The 13,047-nt window shown below is 42.0% G+C and overlaps 1 protein-coding gene across 2 annotated transcripts in view; it reads right to left on the bottom strand.

The window, feature by feature from the left end:
- Window positions 1-13,047, bottom strand: part of LOC110979798 (IgGFc-binding protein-like) — a 98,524-nt gene that overhangs the window by 13,127 nt on the left and 72,350 nt on the right. For both annotated transcript variants that reach the window (XM_087133132.1, XM_087133133.1), the window contains exons 77-92: window positions 12,638-12,812; window positions 12,097-12,210; window positions 11,095-11,309; window positions 10,471-10,572; window positions 9,832-9,996; window positions 9,178-9,325; window positions 8,538-8,723; window positions 7,994-8,199; window positions 7,460-7,637; window positions 7,174-7,287; window positions 6,229-6,452; window positions 5,325-5,429; window positions 4,192-4,347; window positions 3,258-3,405; window positions 1,429-1,611; window positions 411-634 (exon numbers count right to left, since the gene is read on the bottom strand). In XM_087133132.1, coding sequence (XP_086989258.1) covers window positions 411-634; window positions 1,429-1,611; window positions 3,258-3,405; window positions 4,192-4,347; window positions 5,325-5,429; window positions 6,229-6,452; window positions 7,174-7,287; window positions 7,460-7,637; window positions 7,994-8,199; window positions 8,538-8,723; window positions 9,178-9,325; window positions 9,832-9,996; window positions 10,471-10,572; window positions 11,095-11,309; window positions 12,097-12,210; window positions 12,638-12,812 — 2,643 coding nt within the window. The remainder of the gene's footprint in view (window positions 1-410; window positions 635-1,428; window positions 1,612-3,257; window positions 3,406-4,191; window positions 4,348-5,324; window positions 5,430-6,228; window positions 6,453-7,173; window positions 7,288-7,459; window positions 7,638-7,993; window positions 8,200-8,537; window positions 8,724-9,177; window positions 9,326-9,831; window positions 9,997-10,470; window positions 10,573-11,094; window positions 11,310-12,096; window positions 12,211-12,637; window positions 12,813-13,047) is intronic.

Raw genomic sequence — 13,047 nt, 5'->3', positions numbered from 1 at the left:
GAAAAAATGATAGGTAAAAATGTAAACTGCAGGAAAAGACCTCTAGGCCAAAATCCTGTGCGTGTTTTTAGTCTGGTTTTGGTATTTATGACATAAACTGTGAGAGCATTTTCTCATGAGACCACGGTATAAAAATGCCAATAATGACAGAACAAAATTATCATGCCAGCACAAACTAACTTACAACTGGACTTATTGACTTATCACTGGAGTCATACTGCACTTTGGGGGAAGGTAAGCCTACAGTCAAGTGACTTTTTTCTAGTTCATTTTTCACAAACTTCACCACTTTTTGAAAAGTAAAAAAAAAAATCATCAATTACAAACCTGAATACATTGCTCTCAAGTATCAAAAAGACAGATCCCTGTCATACAAACAAATGTAATGCAACTTTGATGATAATACATACTGGTACGACAGTCAATTGTGATATTTCACTAGGGAGGAGACAACCGCACTCTTCCTTCGGCACGCAGCGGTCGTCGCTCAGGTAGTAGCCTTCATCGCACTCACAGCCATCATTGCAGTACGGGAAACACTGTCGCGGGTCTTGGTACAACAGTTCACCCAGACAAGACGGGGGACAAGACCCGATGCAGGGGGAGAAGTGGGAGTGCTCGGGGCATTCGGAGACTGAAGGAGATCGAGAAGAGGAGAAGGAACAAGACGAGGATGAAATAAGGGTAAGGTCATCAAAACGAGCAAAAGACTTGGAGCTGGAAGCCGAGTCTAGACAACCTTTTACAGTATTTATAAGTTATCAGTATCACTCAACAGTGTCGATATATTGTCATTATCCCTGCTTAACGGGCCATAAATATTTCTGAAACCATTTCGGCTCCCTGGGGAGTAGACAAGCCCCCCCACACTGCCATTTCAGGCAAAAACAGATGAGCAAAACAACCATATCTGCCCTCACAGGTACCCCTTTACTCGACAATGGAAAGAGGTACGTAGGGGTAACGTGACATGCCAAAAGGTTGCAACATGTAACCACCTGCTAGGATTCGAACCTCAACCCTAAAGCTACAAACCCTAACCACTAAGCCACACATCTCCATGATGTAAAGATGGATACATTAAAATTTCTGTCAATAAAATTGTCTCCGATCCATAAGCCCTTGTCCCCTCAGGGAAACTCCTTCAGAAGTAATTTTCAAGGGTTCTAATCCATACATAAGTTCTCTTCTTTTTTAAAGTCACACGCACACAGTTCTAAATCACTCTGTCTGTTGCTTTAACACCGCTTTCTAGGAGCAATTTTCATTCATGTTTTGAGTGCCTGAACCCTCTCAACAATTCGGGTCCAACAGAGAGCCTGTACACTATTTGTACAGTTTTGTAATGATTATGATGGCTCATTGTTTAATTTAAAATGATATTTTGTGATTCAATGTGTCGACTTTGTCAGATTTCTCCATGCTTACAGCAATTTCTTTCTGTCCTCCACTGGTAGCCAACATCCACCCCTGCATTGATGCACCTCTGTGCGTAGTCTTGGATGTGTGAGCAGCGAGCCGAGGTGTCCGGCAGTGACTTACAGACGTCAAAGACGCACTTGTCGTAGAATGGCTGGAATGGAATCACTTCGTGACAAGAAGCCAAGGAGCCTGTCAGGACAGAGAAAGAGGTTGGAGATCAACAAGAGCCAAAGTGCTCCACTGTTGGTAAACCCTCTCAGAGTTTACTTTTTGGTCACCATCCTTGCCAAACGTAGCATACGTCCATGTAGCCATAATCACATGTAACTGGCTAGAAGGTTGTACACTGCACTGACATGACTTGCTGCGTGCATTTTGCTAGAACTCTGACTATTATCTTCAATTTTTCAAAAAACGGAGCCCTGAACACACTGCTTTGGTGCGACTGCAAATCAGAATTTGTCAATACGCACGGGAAAAATTCATTAATTTGTAAATGGGTTTCAACTCTGCTGAATTTCAATACCAACATTTCTCCAACTCAAATTCAGTTTGCATAAGCATGGGATCCAAGTGCCAGCCAAACTAAATGTTCCAACCTCAACAATCTAATGGTCTACATATACTGGGTAATGCTTGCTTGTCCTCGGGTATCTGGGATCCAAGTGCCAGCCAAACTAAATGTTCCAACCTCAACAATCTAATGGTCTACATATACTGGGTAATGCTTGCTTGTCCTCGGGTATCTGGGATCCAAGTGCCAGCCAAACTAAATGTTCCAACCTCAACAATCTAATGGTCTACATATACTGGGTAATGCTTGCTTGTCCTCGGGTATCTGGGATCCAAGTGCCAGCCAAACTAAATGTTCCAACCTCAACAATCTAATGGTCTACATATACTGGGTAATGCTTGCTTGTCCTCGGGTATCTGGGATCCAAGTGCCAGCCAAACTAAATGTTCCAACCTCAACAATCTAATGGTCTACATATACTGGGTAATGCTTGCTTGTCCTCGGGTATCTGGGATCCAAGTGCCAGCCAAACTAAATGTTCCAACCTCAACAATCTAATGGTCTACATATACTGGGTAATGCTTGCTTGTCCTCGGGTATCTGGGATCCAAGTGCCAGCCAAACTAAATGTTCCAACCTCAACAATTTAATGGTCTACATATACTGGGTAATGCTTGCTTGTCCTCGGGTATCTGGGATCCAAGTGCCAGCCAAACTAAATGTTCCAACCTCAACAATCTAATGGTCTACATATACTGGGTAATGCTTGCTTGTCCACGGGTATCTGGGATCCAAGTGCCAGCCAAACTAAATGTTCCAACCTCAACAATCTAATGGTCTACATATACTGGGTAATGCTTGCTTGTCCTCGGGTATCTGGGATCCAAGTGCCAGCCAAACTAAATGTTCCAACCTCAACAATCTAATGGTCTACATATACTGGGTAATGCTTGCTTGTCCTCGGGTATCTGGGATCCAAGTGCCAGCCAAACTAAATGTTCCAACCTCAACAATCTAATGGTCTACATATACTGGGTAATGCTTGCTTGTCCTCGGGTATCTCCTTCCAAGCACAGATTTACACCCACATACAAAATGACACACATTTATTTTATCTGTATACCCGTAAGAGTACTCTCCAATGGGATATTCTTGATCACTGCAGGATCGTTGTAAATAACCGTCCAGAATAGAGACAATCTACAACTGATTATATTCTTTATTTTTTGAACTCCAAATCATCATTTCTGTGTTACACCCGTATCGGTTTACTTGGTGCGTCATCTGAATTATATTATTGCTGGCAGAATTCAGGACTTACCAACGGTGTCTCTGATGGCATTGCAAGCATTATCAGCAGCAACCATCAAAGTTGAGTCTCCACCACACTGGTTGGGAAGCTCGACGGCAGCTTCACAGGTGCTATTAATAACGAACCAGCTGTTGGCAAAGTCTACTGCATCTGAAGTCTGGAAAGTATATGTGTGACCAAGAAATTACAAGTGCGTAAGTATCCTTAACGATGATGCATTTTGTGAAGGACTATATAACTGCATTTTTTAAATAAAGGATCAACCTTTCATTTAAAAAATGGTGCATTTTGCCCCATCAAAACAGCAGGCTTTGCGATACCCCTTTACCATTTCTTAACACTGCTTATTTCAACGGCTTCAAGAACTTCTGCATAGAAATTTGTCTCAAAATAAAACTCAAATGCCCTGAATTTTCCAGCAAGTGATCTTGACCTTTATTTTGATGTGTCAATTAAAATTTCTATGGATTTTTCCCTGTTTTCAAATTTATCATATTTAATGCATGAAGCAAGCAAACAACTAGGACTTCAGAAAATAATGGAGATTACCAAATTGTACAAGACTTTACTCAGGACGCAAAAAACAATGAAAACTAATTCCTCGTGCACAATAGAAGCACATTATTTACAGCACAAGTTGGCAGATATCTACATGGTGTGACTGTTGGTTCAATTTACAACCAAACCCAGGCACACGTCAATAAGAAGTACATTTCAAGTCAACATCAGCACTTGCAAATTAGATTTAAGACAATCACATGATGACACAGCGTTAATCCTGGAGCTTTTCAAAAAATTTCGGAATATGCTTCATTTCTAAACAGCTTTGGGGTTCCAAATTTAATCCTTTTTGTAAAGAAATTAACAGACTAAATTTCCCCTAAATTTCCACACATTCATGGGCAAAAAAAGTGAAGGTGATGTGATGCTATGCTTTACTTACAAATTCGCCAGTCTGCTTCAAGAAATCATTTGAGTTGTTGCCATCATAGAATCCACACAGCCCGCAAACTTCACCGAGTTTGCTATGTACAAATACATCCAGATGGTTATAACCATCCCACCTCAAGACCAGGTCAAGGGTGTGGTCTATTAACACCTGTCAATTCAGATTGATATCAGAGGTAGGATAATTCTCAACTGAGCAATAACAAACCTTCATGTGGTGTTCTATAACTCAGCAAGTCAAAAATATCACGTAATGTAAAGATGCTAGTCAGCATAACTGAACATCAGTAATTTTAGACATGCTCTCCAATCTTTGTTTCTTTGTCATTTGGAGTGGACTGATTGTCCTAGCTTGCAGCATTCAGGCTGAGTCAGGCCGGACACTTCTACAATGTGACCAATCCAAAGGCACATAAAGGTGCCTTGGGCAGCTACTGAGTAACCCGTATCTATCCACAAAGCACAGAAAGACAATTGAGACTGTTACTGTTGGCATCGTAACTCAATGCAACTCTTTCCAACCTTTTCATCTGTGCTAGTCTCTTACAGAAAAACAAAATCAATAATACACTCATGGGAGTTGGCAGAATGTTTTCCTTGGGTAGGGGGAAAGAGTTGGCAGAATGTTTTCTTGGGGGAGGGGGAAGGAGTTGGCAGAATGTTTTCCTGGGGGAGGGGGAAGGAGTTGGCAGAATGTTTTCCTTGGGGAGGGGGAAGGAGTTGGCAGAATGTTTTCCTTGGGGAGGGGGAAGGAGTTGGCAGAATGTTTTCCTGGGGGAGGGGGAAGGAGTTGGCAGAATGATTTCCTGGGGGAGAGGGGAAGCACTCCTCAGCAGCAGGTGGTCAATTCTGAGATATACTCCACCAAGTTGATGTTTTTCATCTCCTTTTCTCTCTTTTGTGTTTCTCTCATTGTTTTTGTTTCCATCTTTCTTTTCCATTATTCCTTAGCAACAACCATGAATACACAGTGACGTAAATAGGAAAAAACACATTAACAACAAAAGTGTTAAAATATTCAGCCAGACAAAAGTAACATATTAATGAGAGGGTCTAAATCAAAACAAACATCCTTCCGCCTGCCTTTTCCAATTACTTGACTTTTGATAATGCGTTATATTTACTCACCAACCACGAACCACTCAAGTGTATCTGAGACCAAGGCAATATCAACGGAGGGATAACGCGGACACCATTGATGAGAAGGATCAGGCCTTGGCGGATTTCAAGATACTAGATGAGACAGATGGAGTTAAAGGTAGAACAGGTTAGTAGATTCAGTAATAGGGGTATATGCCACACTGACTTCTGTCACAGTCATTGTATCTGGAGGCCAAGCCAAGTTTCCATTTCTAAGAAATGATATTACACATGATGAATGTCTATGATTGCCAAGGTGTGAATAATTTCATGAGGTGACGGACAGAAAATGCCCACCAAGTGTGTGTGGTATAGTGTTCTTTGCATGTGTGAAGAGTCCTTCCATGCCCACTGAGAGCGTAGTCACACAGTATATTCAATAATCACACTTCTGAATATACCACATAAGTCATGTCCCCTGAGAGTTACTAGCATACAGAGACGTTACAGAATTTCGAGGAAGGTTTTTGGCAGTAATAGGCTTGCAAGTATTTATGTCCTTGGCACATGTGGAATCAATCATCATGGCTATCATTCAAATTAGAATGGGCACAATGCAAGCACACCACAGGAAAAATAGAAACAGAGAAAACTTTTGAGCAAGGAAGCACAGAGTCTTCAACATAATTACTTAAAAAAGAGAGAAATGAGGAGAATGCTTTTAAAAGTATTAATCTGCTTCGCTTGACTTCTTCAATGGCTTAATAAAATGGCTGTGGTACAGAAATTCTATCTAATGACAAAGCATCGAGAGTGCAGTGTAAAAGGTCTGACCGATTGGCATTTTGATTCTATGGGGGTTGATATGAGCCAACTGAATGGATTTTATTTTCAAACCCACTGATTCCTGTAACTGTGAGATTTCTCCCAGTCTGTGCAAACTGCTACTTACATAGCCATTCTCCTGGGAAGTGGAGAGAATTCTGATCATCTTTATGGATGTGACATTGGGGTTAGTGTCCGACCTCTCTGTGACCAGGGTCACAAAGAACTGAGGGACATCCTGCTCAAAGACGTTGTGCACGAGGACATGCTCACACTCGCTACCAAAACGATATCGGACTCCGTCAAACGTTTCCACATGGGGGTCACCAGACACAGTGCACCGGGCAAGAACTGAATACAGAGCAGGGCAAACAGGAGGGATGGCCATCATTAAAATAGACAAATAATGACAAATTATGGGTGCAGTGGTAGGAATAATTTAACGGGGAGACAGATTAAGAGTTCCTTTTTCATAAGGAGAAGCTGAGTGAAATAGAACATCCAATCGCCTTCATTGTTTTATGTAATGCCTGAATAAATCCTCTTTGTACACAAGTCTCTGTTGTTAACTTCCAAGTTCAGCACACAAGACACAACACTAAAGTGTCATGACCCAAAGTTGACTGAAGTTTTGTTTGTGTGCTTGGGAAGTCACAACTCGTCCTCCCCTGTGTTCCTGATGGTCTCAGAGATGATTTTTACTAAATCAGACAGTGGCATGGGATTGGCGACCCACCAATCACACGATGGCAATGTATGTCAAACAATAAATGACTTTGTCACCCTTTTCAGTTTTTTGTTTCAAATTCCATGTTGTCTACCTCTTTATATTGAAAGACTAACATTTGTGAGCAACAAAGCATATTTAAAACATGCATGTGCATTTTTCTCTGGTAGATCAACAGCAATGCAATGAGATTAGATTTTCAGATTTCATTCAGCTTTTGTGTCTCTTTTATGAGTTGATTTGAATGGCTTGCAACTTGAATTGCCACTGTATAGCTTGTGATAGACCTCCTTTAAAGGACTTGCAGGGACTTGTGATGGATCTGACCACAGCGTTGACTCTTACCCGATTCACAATTTTTACCGCCATATCCGGCAGGGCACCGACAGAGGTAATCGTCCTTTCCTATGATGACACAGGTGCCGTTGTTCTTACATTGATCAGGGTGGCAGGCATTGGCTGCAACAGAGTGGGGAGAAAAGTAGAAATCAGAGATAGAAACCTGTCAAGAAAGAGATGTGTACACAGCAATCCATGTGAGATACACCTGGCGATCAAGAGAAGTGTCTACATGAGCAACAGCATGAATTGAGCTTGAAGATGAGCCGGTGTTCACATAGGCTCAATTTACCTCTGCATCCACCACACCCATCATCTTCATATCCAGGCTTGCAGTGACAGCCGTATTTCTCCTCTTTGACTCCACAGAAGGCACCCTTGGGGCATCCTCGCTCCCTGCATTCAACGCGGTTGCCTGGGTGACAGGTGCAAACAGATTCGCATTCATGCGAGATGAAGACCTCCGATGCCTGTTAAAGAAATCATGGGAAATCATGAACTTAAGCAAACTTGCCAGAGCGTGAAATTATGGTTGGAGTTCAGACACTGCCAAACCACTGTTGGTATCTGTCCATTCAAAAGCAGATGTGCTCAGCCCATTACCACATGAAGGGGCACTTTGTTTTGTAAGGAAAATCAAAGCCATGCTTTTGAGGGCATAGTCGTCCCCACAATGTTTTGACCCCACAACATGGCAGGACAAAATTGACTGTGCTGAGTACGCTTTGTCCAAGTACTTTTTTTGGCCTGATTTCAAGCTTTGCTTGGGATTATTCTTTTCTGCCATGTGGCTTCCATTACAGAGTCCATAAAAGAAATCACTAACCTTGCGATACTGCCCTTCATAGAAGCACCCACAGTGATCTTTGGGGACACACTCATCATCACTGAGGAAGAGATGTGGGGCGCAGGTACAGCCTGCTTGGTGCGGGAAGGGGCAAGGTAGACTCGCCTCCAAGATGACACCCAAACAAGTCTTGGGACACGCAGGGGTGCTAGGTTCAAATACCTGACCATCTGAGCACGGTGGTTCTGGAAAGACGAGTGATACCAAAACATCAGTGAAGAGTGATATTAAAATCAGTGACAGCACTTCAATAGAAAAATTGCTCTTAATAGCTGCTAAAACGTAAAACTGTTAAAACTACACCAACATTATGTGATGTTCCAGAGTAAACATGATTTTTGTTTCAATATACATCTACAGAAATTGCTCAATGATAAATTTGAAGACGTAGAATAATTAACACATGGGCAGTTTTGATGTATAACTCCAGTCATCTAAGTTTTATGGACAACTAGGAAATCATGAACAGAAGAAAAAAAATGGCTGAACAGATTCTCTGAGTGGAATCAACCGGCCAACCAACCACAGAAACCGGGAGCTCTCCAGGGGCCAACGTCCAGGCAGAGGTCCAGGCAGGCCGATTCAAAGGTCCACAGGCTGCCGCAGATGAGTGACCGATTGTCAGGGTTGCCGGAGGCACAGAGAGAGAAGACACAGTTATCATAGAACAGCATTGAGTCCAACTCCTTGCCACACTGGGCAAAAGGCCCTGGGAGAGAAAAGAATGATGATATAAAGAAACTCCAAACGCACAATATATTCCTCCTTGTCTGACTGTCTGACTGGTCTACAGCAATTTTTTTTCTGGGGAGAAAAACAAGAGCATCAAGAATCCAAAATGGAGATCTGACAGAACACGACATGTGAGAGATATCAAAGACTAGTGGGCTTTGGTTTCCTCAAAATTCATTAAGCCTCACCCAAGGAAAGCTTGCAAAATTGTTCTCACAAGTTCTTCGACAACACTTAGCATACTCAGGTCAAAACAATAACATGAAGAGTCAAATTTATCACTGAAATAAGTGCAAATTATGAAATTTCACTAGGGGAAAGGGGAAGAGGATTTTGATGAGTATAAAATCATCAATTTGATGGAAAGTTTCCTAGACAAGTTTGATCTGGCTTAAGAAGATACAAGTCCACAATAACTGATGATACATTACCATTTTCATCGACGATGATGGCACAAGTTGAGCGTGCTGCGGCCAATTCAATGTCCCCATTGCACGCGTTCTCCACGTCACTCCCGCGGTCCTCACACTCCTCAGGATTCACGACCCAACTGTTCCCAAATTCCACAGAGTTCCTGACCTAACCAAACCAAAATGCCAAAGACAGTGGCTCAACAATATTAGTTTTGCAAAATATGTTCAGCCTACCCAGGGTGTTTGGTGTAGGAATACATTTGACTCTATGGATCCTTCCTTAGGGAAAATTAGGCCTAAGGGAGGACGCAACATTCAGCATTCGGTAACTGGAGGTTTATCTCAAGATTTTACAGGATTTTGGGGTACCACAGGGTAAACCTTGAGTTTATTTTGCATTTTCATCTTGGAGAAGTTGTTAGATAATGGTTAGAGAAATTCCAACCAAGTTGTGGGAAATTCTTTGAGTCCAAACAACAATGTTGGTCTCTGCTATAGCGATCTGATACATCAAAAGTAGTTCCTGAACTACTCTAGCAACAGGTGCCAATGCAACGACAACGCTACTGCAGCAACGTTGCATGTCACTGCAGAGTATTAAGTGGCAATCAAAGTTTTTAAAACCCAACACTGAATTGAGATTTGAGCATGCTAATAAAAGATGCAGCCCACCCTTCGTCCATCCGGTGTCTCCTCCAGAATATTGTCGGCATTGCCATCTGCATTACCACAGAGTCCACACAGCGACACATTGGCCAGCAGTTTAGTGTCTAGCCAGACGTCCACCTCAAAATACCCGTTCCATCGCACAGTCAGACCATAAGGCGTGGTCAACAACTACATAGTAGGGAGCAGTGGAAAAATATGACAGGTAACGCCTACTACAGACAGTTACAAGTTACAAAAACTCTGATGCAATAGCCCTTTAATTGCATGCACTGTTCAATTCTTTAAGTTTGAGACCATTTGGTTGTTCCCTCATTAAACTGATTATTAAATTTACAAAGCCAAACTTGATAAAACTAATACATCCGGTCATGCAAATTTACTGCTAATTCTACAGAAAGCTATTCTTTGTTTGTTTAAACTATGATTAACATCTCTAGCAGGTTGCTCTTTCCTGGTTGGAAATTGAAGGAAGCTAAATCTATTAATATATCAACTAATCACTTAACTAATGAGTTGAGAACTCAAGTTAAGCTTAGAACACAACACCCATGTGAATTATCCATTTACTGTGTACAAATATCCTCATCTAAAGATCATGATGACCATGTTCAATGCACGTTCACCACTGTGTAAGACACTCACCATGTGGGTGCCTGACACTACATGAATGCCCTCATGCGCAAAAGGAGTGTTGACAGGTCTCCCTTCCACGGTCAGTTTCTTGTGCTGATGCAGGCCAAACTTCTGCACAGGAAGAAAACAGACTCCCCATTGAAAAAAAAAGGCTTGCCTGCAGTAATGATGGCACTGCGGGCTTGAGATCAGGGATCAGGGATGCAGCGTTTTATACTGAGATGCATTACCCCAGATAACTCTCAGTATAAATTGCTTATAGAATCGTCACTGTTTCTTAAGATAAGTTTTTGAGCTGAACCTCTTCAGAGCTTGACGGCTATGGTCAAGCAACTACAACGCACTTAAACAGTCGACAAATTTCAAGCATTGTGAAAGACATGTAAGTGAATGTATCCTTTTTAATTCACCACTTGTAAGATTGAACAGGAGTACCAATGCTCTAGACTTTCAAAATGGCTCAACACAGGGATTAAGATGAAGAAAAGTTACAAGTGAGTGAAAGTAACATCTGACCATCCTCTGTTTTGTTATTTACCCCTTGGGGTCTTTTCTGACTTAAGTAACCCATCCCACCCCTTGGCGTTCCAATCCTTGCAGAGACACTCAATGAACAACATTTCATCTGCTTACCGGGCCATCGTGGCCACTTTGCACAACCACTTCCTGGACTTTGGTCAGCTCCTGTCTTCCTACCACCTGCTCGCTCCGGATATACACCCTGAATAAGGGCTCCTCTGAACAATCGGCGGCCAGCGTGTACCAACAGGTGCCAAAGAAGTTGTAGTTGGCTCCATCAAATGTCCGGAAGTGCTGCGGACTACCGTACACACTGCACTCTTTGCGCTCTGGAAGAAAGACAACAGAGAGTTCAGAGTTCTACTTTTTGTAATTTTTCAGATGTAATTTTCCATGGGATCACTTTCCTACCGTTCTACCAACTGAGCCAGAAAAGTATGTCAGTCCCAAAGGGTCGTAGCTTTGGTTTGAGGGGAGTTAGTCAATAGCCATGAGACCTATGTGTACCATAAGATCCAACCCACAATTCTGCCAATGACAACGTCAGAAATGTTGCAAACTGAGACAATGTGGCAAGTGCAGTTCACTCAGGGAGGAGAACACCTTTTTATTACAAAACATGGAAAACCATGTTTTCAATACATTTATTGATTGCTCTTTTCTGAGTACTGTCTAAACAGAAAACTCACTTCATGACCAATTACATTTAGTGAATTATTGCCAGAACACTGTGCAGGACCAATCATGGAAGCATTGCTGAGTTTAATCATGAGACAACTAAGATGATTCATAGCACTAGATTGGTTCTCAATCCATTGATTGATTGCTCTTTACTGAGGACTTTTTATTACCAGAACACTGTGCAGGACCAATCATGGAAGCATTGCTGAGTTTAATCATGACACAACTACTCCTTTTCCAACATGCCTTGAAACCAACATTTCCACATGAGTAAATTCCCCAAATGCTAGTATTTATTACAGCTATCATGCCATACAATTATGTCTGTGGTTTTCCAAACAGGCATTACAGTGTGTGATGAACACGGTTGTCAGTTATTTTCAGAAGAAGAAAGTACAGGAAACATGTACCCACCCCCCAAAGGTAGCCACGTACCTCTTTCACAGTTCATGCCCGTCCAGGCTGGCTGGCAAACACACACGTAACTGAAGTTGCCTGTAACTTCACACTTGCCCCCGTTGACACAAGGATTGCTATAGCATGGATCCACTAAAACAAATAGGAAAAGCACAGGATATGAATACAGAGAAATCTCAGTGAAATCAGGGGCAAATCATTAAATAATTTACGAAGCTTACATATGGAATACAGGATATATTCAAATTGAAGTTATTCAATTAAAACTATGCATCTTTTTTAATGAAACCTTGATTTTAAAATTTTATTCCTTTGGTCTTTGAAGAAAATGTAGACACCAGCAATAACAAGACAAACAGTGCGGTGAATTTTTCCTCTAACAGACGGCACACGATGGGAACCACAACATTTCTTCGCGCTTGCTGACTATGATGTAAGGTCCTCACAAATAAGGAAAACCAACTGGGTTAATTTACCTCATGTGATAATGGAGACTTCTTGGTTTACTTTCAGGCAAAATATGTATGTGTCTATAGAAAAGGAAGAGAAATGCAAGTACCCGTGCAGATGGAGCCATTTCCAACATATGGATGTTCACAGTGGCAGCCATACTGCCCATAGTCATCAGCAGTGCACTCCGACTGACAGTGGCATTCTAGGGGCCGGCACCGGAAGGTACCACCGTCGCATTCGCACTTCTCCCTGCAGCCGTGAGACACAAACTCCTGGCCGTCCTAAGAAATGAAGGATTGAGATGTGATCAAATGAAAAACTCTTGAAATCTCAGATAAACGGACAAGAAAGCCACTGACATGGCTCAGACTGCTGAAATGCATTTCCGTATGTTGAAGCTTGATACAACAGGCTCGAAATTCTCACTGTGATCCAGGTATGTCTCTAACCGGAATGGACCATTCGAAAGCATGCCCAAGATTTGACCAATGTTTCAACTGGGGACACGCGTTGTTC

This window comes from Acanthaster planci, linkage group LG02, assembly GCF_054643075.1.
Source record: "Acanthaster planci isolate LZ-2023a linkage group LG02, COTS_SCS, whole genome shotgun sequence".
NCBI lineage: Eukaryota > Metazoa > Echinodermata > Asteroidea > Valvatida > Acanthasteridae > Acanthaster > Acanthaster planci.
The sequence above is the reverse complement of the archived record's forward strand: the minus strand, read 5'-3'. Positions and strand labels throughout refer to the sequence as shown.